Source organism: Gadus macrocephalus, chromosome 21 (assembly GCF_031168955.1).
Source record: "Gadus macrocephalus chromosome 21, ASM3116895v1".
Taxonomy (NCBI): Eukaryota; Metazoa; Chordata; class Actinopteri; order Gadiformes; family Gadidae; genus Gadus; species Gadus macrocephalus.
The window spans coordinates 11,745,155-11,765,293 of NC_082402.1; the positions used below are offsets into that span (position 1 = coordinate 11,745,155).

General features: G+C 42.7%; 2 protein-coding genes across 3 annotated transcripts; one reads left to right on the forward strand and one right to left on the reverse strand.

Moving 5' to 3' along the window:
• The first annotated feature begins 5,477 nt into the window (after positions 1 to 5,477).
• gopc (golgi-associated PDZ and coiled-coil motif containing) lies at positions 5,478 to 19,080 on the forward strand. 2 transcript variants are annotated; one of them, XM_060041256.1, is made up of 9 exons: positions 5,478 to 6,016; positions 8,979 to 9,143; positions 12,543 to 12,566; positions 13,955 to 14,130; positions 14,785 to 14,950; positions 15,578 to 15,673; positions 15,984 to 16,148; positions 16,461 to 16,638; positions 17,589 to 19,080. In XM_060041256.1, exons 1-9 carry the CDS (start codon positions 5,744 to 5,746, stop codon positions 17,660 to 17,662), a joined length of 1,317 nt encoding a protein of 438 aa, XP_059897239.1. In that variant the 5' UTR covers positions 5,478 to 5,743; the 3' UTR covers positions 17,663 to 19,080. The 2 variants fall into 2 exon arrangements, with proteins under 2 accessions (XP_059897239.1, XP_059897240.1); XM_060041257.1 differs by lacking the exon at positions 12,543 to 12,566 and having other exon boundaries at positions 5,503 to 6,016.
• ptrhd1 (peptidyl-tRNA hydrolase domain containing 1) lies at positions 19,078 to 19,946 on the reverse strand. The gene is made up of 2 exons (XM_060041258.1): positions 19,591 to 19,946; positions 19,078 to 19,311 (listed from the first exon to the last, which is right to left on the reverse strand). The coding sequence occupies exons 1-2, from the start codon at positions 19,798 to 19,800 to the stop codon at positions 19,141 to 19,143; spliced, it is 381 nt and encodes a 126-aa protein (XP_059897241.1). The 5' UTR covers positions 19,801 to 19,946; the 3' UTR covers positions 19,078 to 19,140.
• Positions 19,947 to 20,139: the final 193 nt, after the last annotated feature.

Here is a 20,139-nt window from a genome sequence, read left to right on the forward strand (position 1 = left end):
AGTTTATTGTTGGGCAAATGCTGATATAAATCTGCTACTGTAGCTGAAAGGTGAGGCTGAGAGGCTGGGGACCGGAGGCTTGTGGTGCCAGGAGGGACCGGAGGCTTGTGGTGCCAGGAGGGACCAGAGACTGAGGCTGGAGACCAGGGGCCTGCAGCACCGGACCAGAGGGTAACCATCACCAAGCTCATCTGAAACACTAAAATCCACGGTAGTTTTGATCATCTAATGACTTTAAATCTTTGCCAAGCTGTGATTTGAGTTAATTCATACGGGGGTTATGTAAGAGTCATATGAGCCATTATTGTTACTAGTGCTGCTACGACCGTAGTGGATTAATTGCTGAACGAGACAAGCTGCAGACGTTGTCTAATTTAAGTGTTTAAATATGTTTTAAATTTGTCTTCACTTTTACAAGTGAACCTCAGATGCAGGTGGTGGGGTGTGTTGCTTCCCCAGGTGATTTACTGCTGGGACCAACTGTGTTTGTAACCAGACCAGGAATCTATTTCTGGGGGAGTCATGCTGATGGAGGAGCCGTGCTGAAGGAGCTGCTGGAGGAGTCGTGCTGAGGGCCTGCCTGCTGGAGGAGCTGGTGGAGAAGTCGTGCTGAGGGCCTGCCTGGTGGAGGAGCTGGTGGAGGCCCTGCCTGGTGAAGGACCTGCCTGGTGAAGGACGTCTGTCGTGGGGTAGATGGAGCTTGACTCTGAAGTGATCATCACACTCACTGCCACTTCTCGTAGAATACTGCTACCACAAACTACCGGCGTTTGTACCATTATATACCCGATGACTACATCTGTTTTTCCACATGTTGAAGCAAAACTTCCGCTGTTTGTTCCAGACCAGGAATCTGTCTGAGGAGAGCTGCTGGATTCCTCGTAAGTTTGTATTTACTTACATGGTTGACTTAGAGGGGAAAATACAGCTGTTCCTTGGACATGCGTTAACCAACTACCGCTGTGTTTTCTTACTAGAACGTGTTTCTGGAGCGGAGGCGAGCTGGTAGGGGAGCCGTGAATCTGGAGGATGACCATCACTCGACCAACAAGGATTGTAAGTTTGTATTAACCTAACAAAGTGGAAATAAAGGGCTTAAAAATAAGACGAACTACATGTTTTTTTACCAGACGTTGGGGCCAGACTCGCGCTGTTTGTTCCAGACCAGGACTCGGGCTGTGGTGAGCTGATGGAGGAGCCAAGACTCTGGAGGACGACATCACTCTACCAACCAGGATCCTCGTAAGTTTGCATAAAATAAACAGAGTGGACTTGTTGTAACGCAGGATTAGTTTGACCAGTACAAGTTACGGCATACTACTGTGGTTGTTTACCAGACAAACTACAGCTGCTACTTTGTTACACGCCATTAGAGCCCAACTACAACTGTTTGTTACCTGATATTAGAGACAAACTACTACTGTTTGTTACCTTACATTAGAGACAAATTACGTTTGTAACCAGACCAGGAATCTGGAGGACTGATGGAGAAGCCGTACATCTGGAAGGCAAATCCTGAGGACGACCAGGACTCGACCATCAAAGATTCCTCGTCAGTTTGCATTATCTGGACATAGTGGACTAGTAGGTAGGGGGTTGGGGGTTCAACTCTCAAACCAATGTTGCCGGGTACAAGTCCTCAGAATACAGTGATGCATCCTTGAGCAAGGCGCCCTAAAGCCTGCCTGCTCCTTAATGACTAATCTTTGGTTCAGATAATGTTGCATCTTTTGAATATTGAACCTAATCAATGTCCTTGTTTGGTCCGGGCAGACACGCCTGAGCGGAACCTCACCTGATCCTGTTTGGTCGGGGGTAGACACACCTGAGCTGAACCCGCCCTGATCCTGACATCCTGCTGGTCCCGTCTCCTCAGTTCATCTGCGCCTTGTCGTCCAGAAGACCTGCTGAGCTCAGTAGTCTGAGGCTGATGGATCAATGACCTCCAGTGGGAGTGATCTTCTTGACCCCACATGTAACCGTGTGCTTCCACACGCCTTTCCCTCATGTCTGTCACTAACCTCACTACTTCACTACTCTCTACTGCTTCCTCTTCTTCCTTCTCTGTTGTTCGAACCTTTACACTGGAGGCGCGTCTTCCTGCCCTCAGAGGGTTCAGCGTTAGGGTTGAGAGTCAGGGTTTAGAGTCAGGGACAGAGCTGGTCAGGGAGGACTGCTTTTACACAAACCTCTTCACTTCCTTTCGGAATGGTGGTGACATTTTGAAAAGATTCATTTGGGATAATGTTTTCCTCTGCTTTCCTTTACAATATTGTATTAAACTTCTGTCAACCAACTGTTTGTAACCAGACCAGGAATCTATTTCTGGGCGAGCCATGCTGAAGGAGCAGTGCTGAAGGAGCAGTGCTGAAGGAGCAGTGCTGAAGGAGCTGATGGAGGAGCAGTGCTGGAGGAGCAGTGCTGAAGGAGCAGTGCTGGAGGAGCAGTGCTGGAGGAGCTGTGCTGGAGGAGCCGTGCTGAAGGAGCTGATGGCGGAGTCGTGCTGAAGGCCCTGCCTAAATGAGGAGCTGTTGGAGGCCCTGCCTGGTGAAGGACGTCTGTCGTGGGGTAGATGGAGCTTGACTCTGAAGTGATCATCACACTCACTGCCACTTCTCGTAGAATACTGCTACCACAAACTACCGGCGTTTGTACCATTATATACCCGACGACTACATCTGTTTTTCCACATGTTGAAGCAAGACTTCCGCTGTTTGTTCCAGACCAGGAATCTGTCAAGGAATCTGTCTGAGGAGAGCTGCTGGATTCCTCGTAAGTTTGTATTTACTTGCATGGTTGACTTAGAGGGGAAAATACAGCTGTTCCTTGGACATGCGTTAACCAACTACCGCTGTGTTTTCTTACTAGAACGTGTTTCTGGAGCGGAGGCGAGCTGGTAGGGGAGCCGTGAATCTGGAGGATGACCATCACTCTACCAACAAGGATTGTAAGTTTGTATTAACCTAACAAAGTGGAAATAAAGGGCTTAAAAATAAGACAAACTACATGTTTGTTACCAGACGTTGGGGCCAGACTTGCGCTGTTTGTTCCAGACCAGGACTCGGGCTGTGGTGAGCTGATGGAGGAGCCAAGGCTCTGGAGGACGACATCACTCTACCAACCAGGATCCTCGTAAGTTTGCATAAAATAAACAGAGTGGACTTGTTGTAACGCAGGATTAGTTTGTCCAGTACAAGTTACGGCATACTACTGTGGTTGTTTACCAGTCAAACTACAGCTGCTACTTTGTTACGCGCCATTAGAGCCCAACTACTCCTGTGTTTGTTACCTGATATTAGAGATAAACTACTACTGTGTTTGTTACCTTACATTAGAGACAAATTACGTTTGTAATAGAGCTGTCAAGCGATTAAAATATTTAATCGTGATTAATCGCATTAATGTCATAGTTGACCCACGATTAATCACGATTAATCACAAATTATTTTTCTATGCTAAATATCCCTTAATTTTTTTGTCCCATAATTCTTCTCATTTTAATTCTCTTATCAACATGGTGAAGTGCATCGGCTTGCCTTGTGCGAATGATTTTTTATTGATAACAACATTGGCATATACTGATCAAAACAGGACGATACAAAAAAAGAGCCTATAGTGCAATTAAACGACTGCTTTGAACAAATGTAATTTGAACATAGCAGCCAGGCTACTGCTTCTTTGTTTTGAGCCCAAAAAAAAACAACAATTTTTATTTTTTTTAAATAAAATATATATATTTTTAAATAAATAAAATAAATAAAATAATTGCGTTAATCGCACAATATTTTTTTTTACGCCGTTAAAATTGGTTTGCGTTAACACCGTTAACGCGTTTAACTGACGGCTCTAGTTTGTAACCAGACCAGGAATCTGGAGGAGAAGCCGTACATCTGGAAGGCAAATCCTGAGGACGACCAGGACTCTACCATCAAGGATTCCTCGTAAGTTTGCATTATCTGGACATAGTGGACTAGGTAGGGGGTTGGGGGTTCAATTCTCAAACCAATGTTGCCGGGTTCAAGTCCTCAGAATACAGTGATGCATCCTTGAGCAAGGCGCCCTAAAGCCTGCCTGCTCCTTAATTACTAATCTTTGGTTCAGATAATGTTGCATCTTTTGAATATTGAACCTAATCAATGTCCTTGTTTGGTCCGGGCAGACACGCCTGAGCTGAACCTCACCTGATCCTGTTTGGTCGGGGGTAGACACACCTGAGCTGAACCCGCCCTGATCCTGACATCCTGCTGGTCCCGTCTCCTCAGTTCATCTGCGCCTCGTCCTCCAGAAGACCTGCTGAGCTCAGCAGTCTGAGGCTGATGGATCAATGACCTCCAGTGGGAGTGATCTTCTTGACCCCACATGTAACCGTGTGCTTCCACACGCCTTTCCCTCACGTCTGTCACTAACCTCACTACTTCACTACTCTCTACTGCTTCCTCTTTTCTTCCTTCTCTGTGGTTCGAACCTTTACACTGAAGGCGCGTCTTCCTGCCCTCAGAGGGTTCAGCGTTAGGGTTGAGAGTCAGGGTTTAGAGTCAGGGACAGAGCTGGCCAGGGAGGACTGCTTTTACACAAACCTCTTCACTTGCTTTCGGAATGGTGGTGACATTTTGAAAAGATTCATTTGGGAAAATGTTTTCCTCCGCTCTCCTTTACAAAATTGTACTAAACTTCTGTCAATTGTTTTGTTTATATATTAAAATTCCACATTTACTTCTACATGTTTGGTGCGGTTCATTTAATTGTCCTTTAACTTGGTTAATGTCAAGCTAAACTCCTGCAATACATTTAATATACATGATTGTTATTCAGCAATGCTCACATCAAACCTCCATTGCTACAAAATTCAAGCCTATTCATGTATTTAACAATGTACATACTGCCCTGCAGGCCATTCTCTGCTACTACAACATGTTCAATCCAACAACCCGTCTCGCATCAATGTAGGTACTATAGCTACGTTGGTTCAAACGGAAAATGTAGTTTGGTGTGAGACTGTTGTCCAGCTGAGGGAGCTGTCATACACCTTAATTATACAGGAATGTCTGCATTTACATTTGGGGATAAGCAGCATAGCAGTCAGGTAGCTATTTTAAGATGGCTGTCTGTCTGTCTCCCTCTCAGTAAAAATTTGCATGCACAATAAAGCGGACAATAAAATTGCATGTCCAAAGGGATACTTTTCTTTTCCCTCTGGGCTAAGCCCCGGATGTTTATGAAACCTAGAATCGCCCCTGACGTGAACCTCCTAAAATGGCGCAATTTCATTGGTTTGCTATCTCTGGATATTGGGCAACATCTTATGATTGAGATCTCAAAGTCGCGATATTGTTTTCATCGCAAAATGTTCATCTCGTCACGCTAATAAAAACAAATAAACCGGTTGTTTATTTTTGGAGTCTCACGTCACGTGTAGTATATACAATTATTCGCCAAAGTTTATCATCCTATTCCCACCCCGAAACAGAAGACGGCGGTAATGCCCCCATGACGCCGAGACGCACACTCGGAGGGCAGTAGGAAGAACAAGAAGGGACCGATCAAGGAAGCTGAAACTCTGTCGGTTCCTCCCAGGCCTTACCTAGATCTTAACTCGAGTCCGTCAAATCCAGACTGACCCTTCATGTTATATTACGAAATACACAACTAATTTTTTGTATCTCGTCAGGAAGTAACCGTCTTTTTGATAAGCGAGCTGTCTGAGCGGACGTCTTAGTCACCCTAGCTGTTCCTGTGATCGGAAATGTCCGCTTCCCCCGGCTGCGGCTCTCAATCGGCCCAGAGTACTGCCCTGATCGGCCCTAGCCCAGGCATGTCCATGTTCCGGTGGCTGGAGGTGTTGGAGAAGGAGTTCGACAAGGCGTTTGTGGACGTGGATCTACTCCTGGGCGAGATCGACCCCGACCAGTCTGACATCACCTATGAAGGTCGGCAGAAGATGACGAGCCTGAGCTCATGTTTTGCTCAGCTCTGTCACAAAGCCCAGACCATCTTCCAACTCAACCACAAGCTAGACGTATGTTTGCTTTTATTCATGTATTTATTGATATGACGTTTGTATATGCATGTCCATCAAAGGTTTTCACCAACTCTGACCTATCTTAACATGAAACGTCACTGTCTTAGTATCCAATATGAAGATAAATAAATCCAATAGGCTAACTTACAGTATCAATATTAACCTAACAAACATATTCAGACACTCGACACATGCCAAGCAGGGTGGTTTCTGTGTTTATTAACACAGCCCATTGAGACGTGCTTAATTTCAAGTGTGCTTCATGGCCCTGCTTAGTAGGAAATTCCAGAGACACATTACTTTTTAAGTAATTAACCAGGCCTGTTTTTCAGGCTGAACTGCATGATCTGAGAATTACCCCCAGTCCCTCAGAGCTTGGTTGGATCATATTATCAGCCTTGCCCAAGCCTGAAAACTGACTCTTGGTAAATCTCAGTTGGAGTGTCATTGGATCTCAGTGTCTCCATCTGATAGGGGGGATCATCGCATATTGATTGGCAGGCTAGACAATTTGGTAGGACTATCTGGTACAGCACTAAATTGGTTCAAGTCCTAAAATACACTCTTTTGTCATTTGGCAACTATATACCTCAATTGGTAACTGTATACCTCAATTGGTTACTGTATGAAGAACAATAATTATCTTTTGGATTATCAAGGATTTATACTTGGGTCGTACAACCTTTTTTATATAATCCTACTTATCCAACTTTTGAGAAGCAAATACATCCAGACGCAACTATGCAGATGTGCTTAAATTACATTTCTCATTCAATCCGATGACTATGGTCTGATAGATTCACAAAATGTAACTATTTACAAAGTTTGACGGTGGATGACCTTCCGACTCTATGACTCCCTCCCTGCCACTGTCGGATTCTCTCAAAGCTCAGGGCCGTAGGGGCTGTCCGTTTCCCTAATGTCCGCTAATGTAATATGTCCAGAGTCTCAGAATGGAGAAGGTGACTCGGCCTTTTGCAAGAGCTCCCTCTTTTGGATGAGATGTTAAACAGAGGTCCTGACTCTCGGTGTCACTAAAGCTCCATCGCAATAGTGGCTAACCCTGGTGTCCCTGCCCGGTGCATCCAGCGGCCTATAGTTTCTGCTTGGATGTTTTACCAAGTCCCTAAGAATATTGGGGACATTTGAGAAGAAAGCCATTCTGTTTTAGGCCAGTCATCCTTGAATGAGCTTCAAAATGAGAATGAAAGAGCTTGTTAATTCTCACATCGATGGTTTTATCTGTGTTTGAAACGGATGCAGAGCAATCTTTCTATCTCCCTGCAAAAGGATTTGGTACTGTGTGGTGTTTGCATTTCATGGTGTTTTATTGTATGGTTTATTGTGTTTTTTGTACATGCAGCTGCTGTTTTGGCAAGGTGTCTCTGGTAAAAGATGTTAAATCAGACTAACCCAGCTAAACAAACATAATATAATAATATAGAAAAAAAAGTATAACCATGAAACTATGTACCTAGGGAGTTGGACATATGCATGGTTTCAAAGGTCAGCTAGAAAAGCTATATGGTAGCAACCTCATCAGAGTAAAAACTAAATTTCCACCACAGCCGTCAATAATGGTTCAAGCTGGTTGGGGTAACAATTCTGAATTAATTTACCTCTGGTTGTTACTTTAAAGGAAAACATTGATTGTTTTGTCGTGGAATGGTGAACTGATACATGCTTGTTGTAAACAAAAATGCATTGTTTAAGTATGGAGGAATTTCAATGTATAAGGCCACTATACTGTACTATAACCAAGGCTTCTATATTAGCCCTTGTTTGGACAAGAAAATACAATTTGAAGGCGCGGTCAGCAAGATTTAAGAGCTTTAATTTGAGTGTAAATACTTAAATGTCTAAGCAATCCATCAGAACTAGTGAATGAAATTAAATCAGAGATCTGTTTTTGAGTTTAATTTCTGACCAATAAGGGCATGTATTCTGTGATTGGATTACAGAGTAAATCTGGGAATGTCAATCACAGATTCAGAGGGTAGATGTTTTTGTAGTTACATTTTTAAATCCTTCTGCTCTTTCTGCTATCTCAAATCTCTTAAATGTATACTTAATTATCAAATTATTTGCTACCCAATATTTATTTTTGAATCGCTGAATCAAATCATTAATTTGATCAAATGTGGAGTGAAGAACAGAACCTCTGTAAGAAGCATCATTGTCTGTAGGAACATGAATGCCAATGGTGTTACAGGTGTCATCTGTGACCCAAGATAAGATGGTTTTCTAGATGCCCTGGCGCCCGCCTTGTGTGTAACAACAGATGTATTGGGTTTCTTGAATAGAGAGACGTGTATTATACATGGTCATGCCTCAGGTTAGAGCAGTTGAATGATGTCACCCAAGAAGTGTTAGCCTGAAAGTTAATACAAGGCTCAGCTTCTGAGCAAAGGGTTGGAGGCTGATGATTGACTTTGCATGCTTTTAATTTGTTTTATATCCTTAAGCTTTTGATTTAAAATGTTGAGACTTTTCTTACAATTGGGTAAGAGTTAATTGTGTTTGCTCTTCAGTTATTTCTCGGCTTTAATACGAAAATGATGGGTTTTGCTTTGTTTCAGTTTGATCCATATACTGTTTGATCCTTCTCTGTATTAATCATCATTCATCAGAATGATATTTTAATGTTTATAGGAAATATTTACACATTTAAAATAACGTAAAAATAGATATTGGTAACGGATGTTTCTGTGAACTCAGGAGCTAAAAAAAAAGCCCATTAGTATGAACTAAAGTATGTTATACATTAATGACAACCTAGTTATTCATTTATTCAAGAAGTCAACTTGAATGTATTGCACAGCATAATCACTATTTTACAAGGTTATGGATGCATCCAATTTAATGTTTATTTAATGTAGGCCTACGCTGGTTATTGTTATTATTATTATTATTATTATTATTATTATGGTTGACCCATGCATGTCCTCCCCTTCTGCAGGCTCAGCTGGTAGACCTGCGCTCTGAGCTGACTGATGAGCAGGCAGAGCGGGCCGTGCTGGAGCGGGAGGTTCACGACCAGCTTCTCCAGCTCCACGCCCTCCAGCTGCAGCTCCACGTCAAGCATGGGACGACCGAAGACTCGGACTCCATCAAAGAGAAGCTGGTAGGCACGACACAAAGTACAACCTGTCTGACTGGGTTAAAGACCGTGGGAAATTGATGTGCTTGTGCACCAGTTAGAATAAAATCGGGTTTAAAAGTAACTCTAATGCCGATTAAACCCCACATTAGGGCTGGGCGATATGGGCCAAAATGAATATCTCGATATTTTTTTTACTATATCTCGATACACGATATATATCTCGATATATTTTGAATCTCCTCTAGAGCACATCATAAATGCTCGATTCAACCATGTCTGGCATAATGTTACGTCAGTAATAATTCTAGTATTACTGAAACATAAGTCTGCATGTAGATTACATGAAACAACATATTGTTTAAACTCATCAGTGCTTTCTATTGGAACAATTTAGAACTTGCACATAAGAAAAGGAAAATCACAGCAAGTTAGATTTACCAACACAGCATTTATTCAAACCGTTAATTATTTATTAACAGTTTGAATAATAATTATTATATATACACTGCCAGACGAAGGATCCAGTGCTATTCTTTTTCGAAACCAAATCCTCAGTTTCCATCCTTTTTTCTCTTTCTGGCTGTTCTCACTCTCCAGTCGGAGGTACACGCACCTACAGCAGCGCGCCTTCCAGACTACGTCACACACGCGCGTCCATGAGAATCTCGTGGACTCGCAATGGGCGGGGGGAGTGAGTTTAGAGATCCACCGGAAATAGCGAGAGAAGGGAACGCTGTGCGTTAAACAAAGCCCCAGGAGAAGCCCAATCCCTATGAGAGCTCCCCACGCTACGGCCATCAGGAGGCGCACAGAGCTTTTATCCGTGATATTATATAACCAATTATATTATATTATATATTATTATATATAGAGCTCCGGGAGTCGCAAACGGCAACAATCACTTTCTCCTCCGTGCTGCAGTTCACCCCGGACTGCACTGCACCGAGTTTGACGGTTGAACGCTGGTTGGCTGTTACGTTACACATGTCACTCAGTGGCCACGCTGTTGAACGCTGATTGGCAGATACGCGTCTCTACGTTCACTTTGTATGAGATCTTCTCGCCCCGTCGCGTGAAAGCACAACGAGTATGCCGGCGGCGGCAAAAAGAAACATTGCGTCCCAATTTATATTCGATGTTCGCGATATGGGCATTTTATACATCCCCTGGAGAACATCTCGCGATACATCGCATATATTCGATATATCGCCCAGCCCTACCCCACATAGGAGTTGTAATATTGAGTAATCTTTGATCCACGGTCTAGTGAAGGGGGACTAACCAAAATAATAATCTTTTGATTAATAATCTTTTGATTTTCTTTGATTCTCTCATAATTGTTTAGTTATGAGTTTTTAAATTAAGTTCATGCCCTTTTTATATACTACTTATTTGCTGCTAGCATAAATGTGTGTTCATGCTTTTCAGAGTCCTACCCAGGTTGTTTCTTTAAATGGTGGCGCTCCCAGCCACTCAAACTTGGCGCTTGAGTGTCAAATTGAACAATTATTCATAAAATCATGGGGGGGCAAAATATGTCACAAAATATATATCATTCAATGAGGGCAAAGTATATCAAAAGCCATACCAGTTAATGGACACCAGTTACAATGTTTAAAATATTAATAATAATTTGCGATCCGTCAAGAATTGTGCGTTTGTGATTTTCCTTCACATGCTCTTGTTAAGCTCTACTGCTGGGTAATTTGATGAAACTTTGCACAATGAATAAACCACCTTTTTATTTGTATGATCATTTGAAGTAGGCTACCCCATGAGTTAAAGGATGTGTGTCTTATTCAGCATGCATCAGACCACACAACATTTCTGTCTACTCTCAAATGGCTCTTGTCAAAAATCATGTAATTATTCCGTCCTAAAAAGTTAATCGCCCAAGACACTCAATCATAACGGGTGACTAGCTTACTTACTTAAGCAATAGGTCTGCCTAGCCTTGCTTGAGTATAGGATCATGCAAAGTTATGCACGGGCGCAGTGGGGGCAGGTATCCGGGTAGGTGTGTGGAGAGACGAGTTAGCCATCAAATATTAACCTTCAGGGCAGGCAGAATGAAATGATTTGACAGACTTATTTACAGGCCTGCTGCAACAGATACCTGATATACCGGTATATATATTTTTCCTTTAAATAGGACAAATTGCTTCTGAAGTAAATTGCATAGATTTAATCAACCAAATTGACCTTACACACCCAAGTGACAGTAACTGAACCAGCTTTTCAAGTAGACAAAACAATAATGAGAGCAACACATTTAACTTTGATACATTTAGTTTTATGAAACTGGATTGTAGGAAAATCATCACTTAGTTTATTTAATCCTTTTTTTAAACAACGTATCGCAAACTTTACTTTGGATGGTCTCGCAATGCTCAACACTATATGTTTGCTTTCGGCATATCATAAAATATTATATTTTATGGAACCATATGCTTGCATATCTCGACAAAAGTATGTTATAGCCAGTCCTGCAAGTGTAGGCATTTAAAAACAAGCAGATAAGGGAAGTAAAAAACCAACTATTCTGCCCTCTGCAAAGACTGATAAACAAGCATGTAATGCCGCTTTTCCACTGCATGGTACCAGCTCGACACGACTCGACACGACTCGACTCAGCTCGCATTTTTTGCGTTTCCACCGCGGTACCATGGTATCTGGTACCTGAAGTGGCTGCTTTTTCTAGTACCTACTCGCTCTAGGTTCCAAGCGAGCTGAGCCGATGCTAAAAGGTGACGTCGGCAGACGGCCGGCGACTGATTGGCCAGAGAGTGTGACGAAGTCACGAGAGCAACATGGCAACCATGCTGGTAACATCCATAGCAGCGCCGCAGCCAACATGTTCCACTTCTCCAACTTCTTCAACATGCCAGCTAATAATAGTAATGCGATCGATGTCCTCCATTGTTGTTATGTGGGTTCTGTCCATGTGTGGGTTGCGTATGTGTTGTTTGCGTCGCGTACACAAATACGTCACGGCCCTTTCGCGCAGCCGACCCCGCCCACGTCCAGGAGGTACTATTTGCGGTGGAAAAGCACCCGTGCTGCTACCGTGTCGAGTCGTGTCGAGTCGAGCTACATGTGCGGTGGAAAAGCGGCATAACACGGCAGGTACTAGATAATTAATTTGAATCTTCCATCCAGCTCACCATCACCATCGTGTCTAGGTAGCTTTTCAACCTTTTTTGAACAAGTGATATGGAAAAAAAATTACTTGTGAATTTGGTTTCCAACTGGTGTCATGCTTATTGTTCGTATCTTTGGATCAAAGTGTATGCTATGATACCAAATTGCCTTATCTAAATGCTCCATACCTTCTTTTTAATCTCTGCGCTTGCATATGATTTACATTATCCTAATCTCCTTGCTCTTCTGCCTTTTCTGTTTGAATTATTTTGCTTGAAGCCCCCCTCCACAGTGGACGAGATGGTAAGTTTATTCCTGTATTCAAGTCATACTAAAGTAGAGACAGAGGAATGTTCTATCCAATGTGCTTTGTATAAGATTGATAAGCAGTTTTTTTTATAATTCTAATTACGTAGAAATGGCATTGCCATCAATCAGCTTTTAGTGAGTGCAACGCGTGGAGAGAATGTTTCTGGCAAACCTAGGCTTCCACTGCACGAGCCAATTACATTTTTAGACCACTCCCGGCTCATTTCCGACCAATCAGGGCATGTCTCCCCTGATTGCCTGTTACTCACGGGTGCGGGAAATGCAACCCTTCTCAACGGCGGAGACATGCATGAGAAGAAGCTGAGTGGGAGGGGGCTTTTTTGGCGGGAGTTTAGTTTTAAAGATCTCGCTTTCTTCCTCTCTTTTCTGCTGTCTACACAACTCTTGAATCTTAACTACAGCACCTTTTTTTTTTTTGGTATACCAAATGTATTACATAGTGGTTAATATTGGAAGCATTTTAGGAATCAGATCTGCTTTGGCTCAAGATTAAGATCTCTGGCTGAGCTGCGATTGCACAATGCCATGCAATTTCTATGATTATGAAATATATTAATTTCATCTAACTATTTAAGGCACATATTTTTGCCCAAATCTAATATTAGTAGAAGGGACTAATACATCATCTACTACTCTATTCAAATATTCAATTGCAAAAAAGTCAGAACATTATATTTATTTGGGAACTGCCATTTTCACCAATTCGGTAGAATCAGCCATATAGAAATGAGTCATGTATTATAAACGTCATGCATCTTTAGGACAAGTGTAATTTGTTTCACGTGGCTACTGAAATCCATGCTACAATGTTATATTGTGAAGCAAATATTGTTGATGTTGCCTGGCTTTGATTGCATTACTACTCGATCTGTCCCTGTTTTGACATGGCGGTTGGGAACGCAGACCAGAGCCATTTAAATGAACTTGGAGGCAAAAATGTATTTACATACACCCAAACCAATTCCCACAAACCGCCAATGCTTAGAGGTGTCATTGATGTAGGAGGGGGCGGTTGACTAGAGCAACGCAAATTCTAACATTTGACAAAATGGAAAGAAACGGATGATATATCATTCTAAAGGTGCAATATCTGCCCTTGCACCAAGCGTTTAAATGGGTACTACATTCCAAATACAATATTGGAGAGAGGTTGAGGACACTGAACAAACTGGAGTACAAGATGAGCTCAACGCAACATATTTTGATACCAACGAAATTATTCCACATTCAGTTGATTAGCTTATGCCTTATGTATACTTTTGCAAAAAAGGTCCATATTTAAATGATTTTTTTACAAATGTGTAGCCCATTGGTTTACAAACGGATGTTCTACAGATCATCTCTCTTGTGGTATGTGACAGGAACAGGAGCTGGGGGCCAACAGAAAGGATAAACTGAGGGAGGTGAAACTGGACGCAGAGGTACGACAGCACAAGAAGGAGAACGAGGCCCTCCGCAGGCACATTGCAGTACTTCAAGCAGAAGTGTATGGCGCAAGACTGGCTGCAAAGTATCTTGACAAGGAACTGGCTGGAAGGTAATACATCTTGGCATAGAATGTTTACATATTCAGTCCAAATTGTGTTACCTATAGTTGAATAACTTCAGTACCGGACCAAAATAAAGTACACAATTATTCAATGTAGATATTTTTCATACATAGAGTTTCACCTAAAAACACGTTTTTGTGCCTGCATCTGGTCTAAAGTTGTATCACATAGTTATGACACATGCCTGCAATGGTGTTAACCTCAAGCTGAATTTGGTTGAGACCTTCAGATTTCAGTCTGCAAAAGTCAGCTCTGTAATCGTGCAATGTATGCACGGCACGACACACATGTGCCATATAAGAATATGATTGCCTATTTAAGCAATATTGCACAAGGGTGTGCTTGACCATCATGATTGGCACGACATTGATGGGGTAAAAACCTTGGTGCTCTGCAAGCATCACAGTCTGCAGGGCCAATACTGACAGTAAAACACACCCTCGGTTTGTCATATTGTGATAATTAACATGTTAAAACAAATTATGCAGTGATTCTATTTACCCTAAATATTCATTGGTGATCAGAATATTCCTGCAGTAAATACTATACTTATTAGAATCACCTTATTTATTTGCATAAATATTTACAGGATTGTTCTTGGCGTAGCCGTAACTTTTCTGATGTGTGATGTGATCTATCAGAGTGCAGCAGATTCAGCTACTGGGTCGGGACATGAAGGGACCTGCCCACGACAAGCTGTGGAACCAGCTCGAAGCGGAGATCCATCTGCACCGCCACAAGACCGTCATCCGAGCCTGCAGGGGGCGCAATGATTCCAAGAAGACACTGGCGTCTCCAGTTGGGCATGTGAGTCTACAACCAGGGGCGGGGGGAGAATGGCGTTGACTTTGTAGGCTGAACGTCAACATCGACGGATTCGTCTGGAAATTATAACCAAAATCAAAAAGCAGACAATTAGACGTGCAATTAAATCTGTATTTTGAACCCTGGTCATCCAAATCCAAATGTTTTTATCAGTTTTACAAATACACACACGAAGCAGGCCGCCTATTATTATATTATTATTATTGACGGCAGAAATTGTAGCAAATCGAGTTGATTTGTCCCCTGTGTCACTCATACTACCCGTGCCCTGGTATACAGAAATAGCAGAAGCATTAATGTTGTTATGACTGACGCCTGTCTGTATCCTACGATGATGCCTCTGTGTTTAGAAGGGTACTGGACAGGTGGGCTAATGTCTGTGATTGGTCAGGCTTGGTCAGTACTCTTCTACATTTCCCTAATTTATTTATGGACTTTTAAAGTATGTATTAATAAAAAGCATAAGAATACAAATAAATAAATTGAAAGTCATTGGGTAAATGTTAAACAACCATGTTGTTATATCTTGGGAATCCCAGAAGTGTATTCTATGTTGCCCATTTGCCTTTTTAAAGGAATGATCTTGAACACATTTTCCTTTTATTGTAGGAGTCGGATGTGTTGAAAAAGACTCAGGGTGTAGGGCCTATACGGAAAGTGGTGCTGGCCAAAGACGACAACGAAGGACTTGGAATTTCTATCACGGTAAAACTCTTGTAGAACTTATTCAACTCTGCCTGTATGTTATTTCTCTAGAAAGCCAAATTACATGAGAGGATACCTTTTCTGTAACTCCAATAAATGTTCCAAAATACATTTTGAAAAGCTAAATGAACATCTTTGAATATTTTCTTGTAAAAATTAAGTCTATTCTAAGGAATTTAAGTCAGTGGAGTGAGTTATACTAGTGTGTGTGTGCGCGTGCGTGTGTGTTACACTTGGAGTGTGTATAGCGTCTTGATGCTATGCTGGCGTGAGTTGACCCTGTGGCTCTGTGGTGGGGACCTCTCCCCAGGGCGGTAAGGAGCACGGTGTGCCCATCCTGATCTCGGAGATCCACCCGGGGCAGCCAGCCGAGCGGTGCAGGGGGCTCCACGTCGGGGACGCCGTGCTGGCCGTCAACAGCATCAACCTGCGGGACGCCAAACACAAGGAGGCCGTCACCATACTGTCACAGCAGGTAAGATCACAGCGGCGGACACACTCTACGCTGACGTAATCCTCCACGGTCGGTGACTGACTCTGAACACGGCATATGGGTGAAGACAAATGTTATAAAATAACTTTAGTAATGCATGGCTACTTTCACATCGAATAAGAAATGCATACTTTTCTTGTGTCATTGTACAACAGTCGAGTGCTTTCCGCGGTGTCCAGAAAGCCAGTGCTTGTTGGCCTTGCCATCGTGCAGGGCGATCGCACGTTTGTACATGCGTGTCGTCCCCCATTCGCCCGTCTAGATGTGCGTGTGTTTTTCTCTCGGTGCCCTCAGCGGGGAGAGATTGAGTTTGAGGTGGTGTACGTGGCCCCCGAGGTGGACAGCGACGACGAGAACGTGGAGTACGAGGACGAGGGCGGACATCGCTACCGGCTGTACCTGGACGAGCTGGAGGAGGGCAACACGGCAACACACTGCAACAGCACTCACACCGAGCCGTCGTCACCCCGGGGTAAGGCTCAGAGCAACGCGCTCGCTGTGGTCCAAGGCCGGGTGGTATGGATCCATATATTATCACATTAATTGATAAATATCATATGTTTATCAGTTAAAAATTCCACTCTCCAATCAAAGTTCCTAACATTGAGGTTTATTGAACTTAAGGTATAGTATAAGAATACGACTAATTTGCCTTGGTTTCAAACCGTATATTCTGATCATAAAACCTGGTATGAAGGTAAATCGATGTCTTCATTTCATGATGATGCAATCGCATTCAAAGATGATAATATTGATAATTACCCAGCCCTAGTCTTAACCTACCAGAGTTAAGATGCTTCCTTTTAAAAAAACAAGTAATCTGGCCTACCGGGCCATTAATGGATACTAAAGGATGAAAAATGTATCGGGGTATTGCTAGTCCCTAAAAACATCTTGCCCTTCTGGTATACTTTTTATAGGCTTAACAATTACGCATCCCTAGAGATCATGTAAGCACATTTCACTAATTGATTTACATTTGTACATTATTCTTTTAACAGGTTTTGGACCTTAATCATTGAGTTCTATGATTGGCAGTCATCTTTTGGCTAATGTGTCCTACAAATAAAAATGTTTTGACTTAAAGTCTCGAGACATCGCACGGGTTTGATTGGGCTTTGCTTCCTGCACTTTTTATGACCAATGGTTTTGACAAATTTCAGTAGTCTTCAATCTGTATAATTAAGACTCGATTCACCAAAAACAAGTGGCTGCACCTTAGGTCTTGAGGTGCTTGCACACTGCCCCAACAAACGGCAACATCGGCATAGTTAGCCACACCCATTTGTGGTCTTTGTATGCAGTTCTTTGTTGGGAAACTGCATTGGCCAACCGTTCTCGTGTTATTGACCTGACTTCGAAGTTAGCTTAGTCATCATGCGATATTAATCCTATTTTATCTCCCATTTCCTCCTCACACAGCTTCTGTAGTGAATGAGAAGCCTTCAGAGGAGACCCCTTCCAAGGCCGCTGAGTCGACAGACAGCTCTTCCTAGAGGACACTGAGGAACTTTGAAGCCTGGAAATCATGTCCAGAGAATCAATGAGGAAAGGAGTGGCAGAGTGACGCAATGGTCAGAAATACTGCCGACAAAGGGGATGAGCTTGGAGCAAAGGAAATCATAACAGTGTTGCTATATTTTGATCCTCGTGATTAGAGTATTTGTTATGTACAAGCTGAATATCGGACCTATATCTTTTAGTTTAAGTCTTAACTCAAAAGATTTCGAAACTGACCTGAATTCCAAGCATGGTCATATATCCTTCTTGCCACTTTGATATGTTATATATACGTCTGTATGGAAACCTGCGTACATCTGAGAGGAAGAGCCGAAGTGGTTATGGCTCATATAGAAGCAGGCTTTTGGAAGCAATTGTACATTTGTTTCAAACCTTTTCTGTTGTTTTAAGCTCTGTAGTGCACCTATACTCCACTTACCTTGAGAACACAGGCAAGGCTGAAACTGTTTGAGGGTCTACATTGTATTATCTCTCCAAGTTGAGTCTTCTAAGCTAATGGGATGCTTAATTAATGATGAAAGTATGTGTGTATTATGCAATATCTTAAGTGTGCATAGCTACCTTCAGAACTCACAAAAAAAGTTTTATTTTGAAGTAGTGTGGAAAAATAACGTTTTTAACTCAAATTAGCTTGGAACATAATGTGGCATTGTTTTTGTGGTATGCCAGTTATCCACATAGTTGATAGTAAGACTTGTGATATTTAATAATTCTTCAATGGGGAGACGGGCTACAAAGTGACAATCAGATGTCATTCTTGCATAATCCTTGGATGGCTCTTTATATTTTTATGGATACTTTTTTTTTTTAAGGGGGGGGGGGGGGTGAGAATGCAAATGTGAAATGTCCTTAAAATACACATAAGTAAAATATGTTTCAGACTTTACTATTATGTACTTATTTTGGCCCACACAGAACTACACTTGCACTACACTAACAGAACTAGTACCGGTTAGGAGGACAATGAGGAAAGATACATTGAAAAGCAATGGAAGAAGGTCAGAAAAGGAGCAGATGAGGTGATTGCCTGGCCTCCGATCATTCCCATTTGGGAGCATCACGATGGGACCCAACTATACACACCGTGGTATGCTTGTGCCCTTCCTTGTGAGTGCCATTGATGTGCGGAGAAGGATAGGGACAACCAGGTCCAAGTGAGACTACGTTACGATATGTACTAAAGCAGGGCCCAGGATGCTATGAGGTCCCCTGGTCCAGCAGTAATATCTGATTAGGAGACAGCGCCCACCTTCAGAGGCCTCATGTAAATTATTTCTTCAACTGTGATCCATATGGGACTTCAAACATGTGGGAGCTGTCACTGGCCTATACATTTGGGGATGGGAACTATAGTGTATTTATTTCCCTGTTTAAATAAAGTAAACAAGACTCACTTCGATTCTTTATTGTATGTTGGCATGCTTTTCATTAGGCCTTAACTTAAAAAAAAAAATCATTTGAAAAGTTTGAACTTTCGCAGGAAAGAATGGACAGCCTCTTTGGGGTATGGCTTCAGAGCTAGACAGGTGGGGAGGTTCTCTGGCTGCTCGATCCACAGTTTATGTGCAATATTCTTCTCTGTTAGGGTTTCCGATAGAGTGGATAGGGTCGTCTGGTCTGGCACCTGGAACATAAACATTTGACGTGTCATTATTTGCATTCTAAATAACCAAGTGATCGACTTTCATTAGCCATGATTTTTCTTTCTCTCATTCTGCTCAGGCTATTTCTGTCACACATCCAAGCTGACGTCACTATCGTCTCAATGAGTCACAACGATCTCATGTGTGTATTGTACACATTCATCCAACAACCTACATCGTTTGACATTACAACAATGTATGCATTAACTGCATTAGTATCTGTCAATGAGTTGATCAAGCCATATGTTTATTCATATTACCTGGAGAACTACTTTATGCATTGTGTCCAGTTGGGCCAAATACTCCTGTGTGTCGCTGTCATGGTAGTTCAGGTGGATGGCCGCAGTGGCGGCGTGACAGGCCTGCGTTATGACCGCTCCGAGAGGCCAGGCCATCTGGTGGAGCAGGTCTGACCTCACGACCACATACTGGACCAGGTGGCGAGCGGTCTCAGGTCCAGTCACGGCCATGATGCTCCTCTTGAGTTGAACCCTCCAGCGGTACTCGCTCTCGAGTTATCATATCCGGGCAGCACAGAGGGTGGATGCAACGTTGCCAGATTGGTCCAGAGAGCTGCAGCCAGTGTTGCCGGTTTGGCGGGAAATATGGACCAATCTGGCAACACTGCATGGATGTATCGGATAGGAGATGATGATGATGATGATGTTCTTCTTCTTCTTTGTTTTCACGGGAATCTACGTGCTCGCGGTGGCACAGTGCTGCCCCCCACAGGTCAGCACAGTTAATAGAATGCTTTATCGTTGTATTGGTCCTCACACCTACAGGAGCAAAAAAAGGCCCATGTTGAT

Coding starts and splice junctions, on each gene's coding strand:
- ptrhd1 (XM_060041258.1), bottom strand. CDS start 19,800: ATGGCCGTGACTGGACCTGAGACCGCTCGCCACCTGGTCCAGTATGTG. Junction 19,312..19,590: donor TGCATAAAGTAGTTCTCCAG/GTAATATGAATA, acceptor TTTATGTTCCAG/GTGCCAGACCAGACGACCCT.
- gopc (XM_060041256.1), top strand. CDS start 5,744: ATGTCCGCTTCCCCCGGCTGCGGCTCTCAATCGGCCCAGAGTACTGCC. Junction 9,144..12,542: donor ACTCCATCAAAGAGAAGCTG/GTAGGCACGACA, acceptor TTTTGCTTGAAG/CCCCCCTCCACAGTGGACGA. Junction 14,951..15,577: donor TGGCGTCTCCAGTTGGGCAT/GTGAGTCTACAA, acceptor CTTTTATTGTAG/GAGTCGGATGTGTTGAAAAA.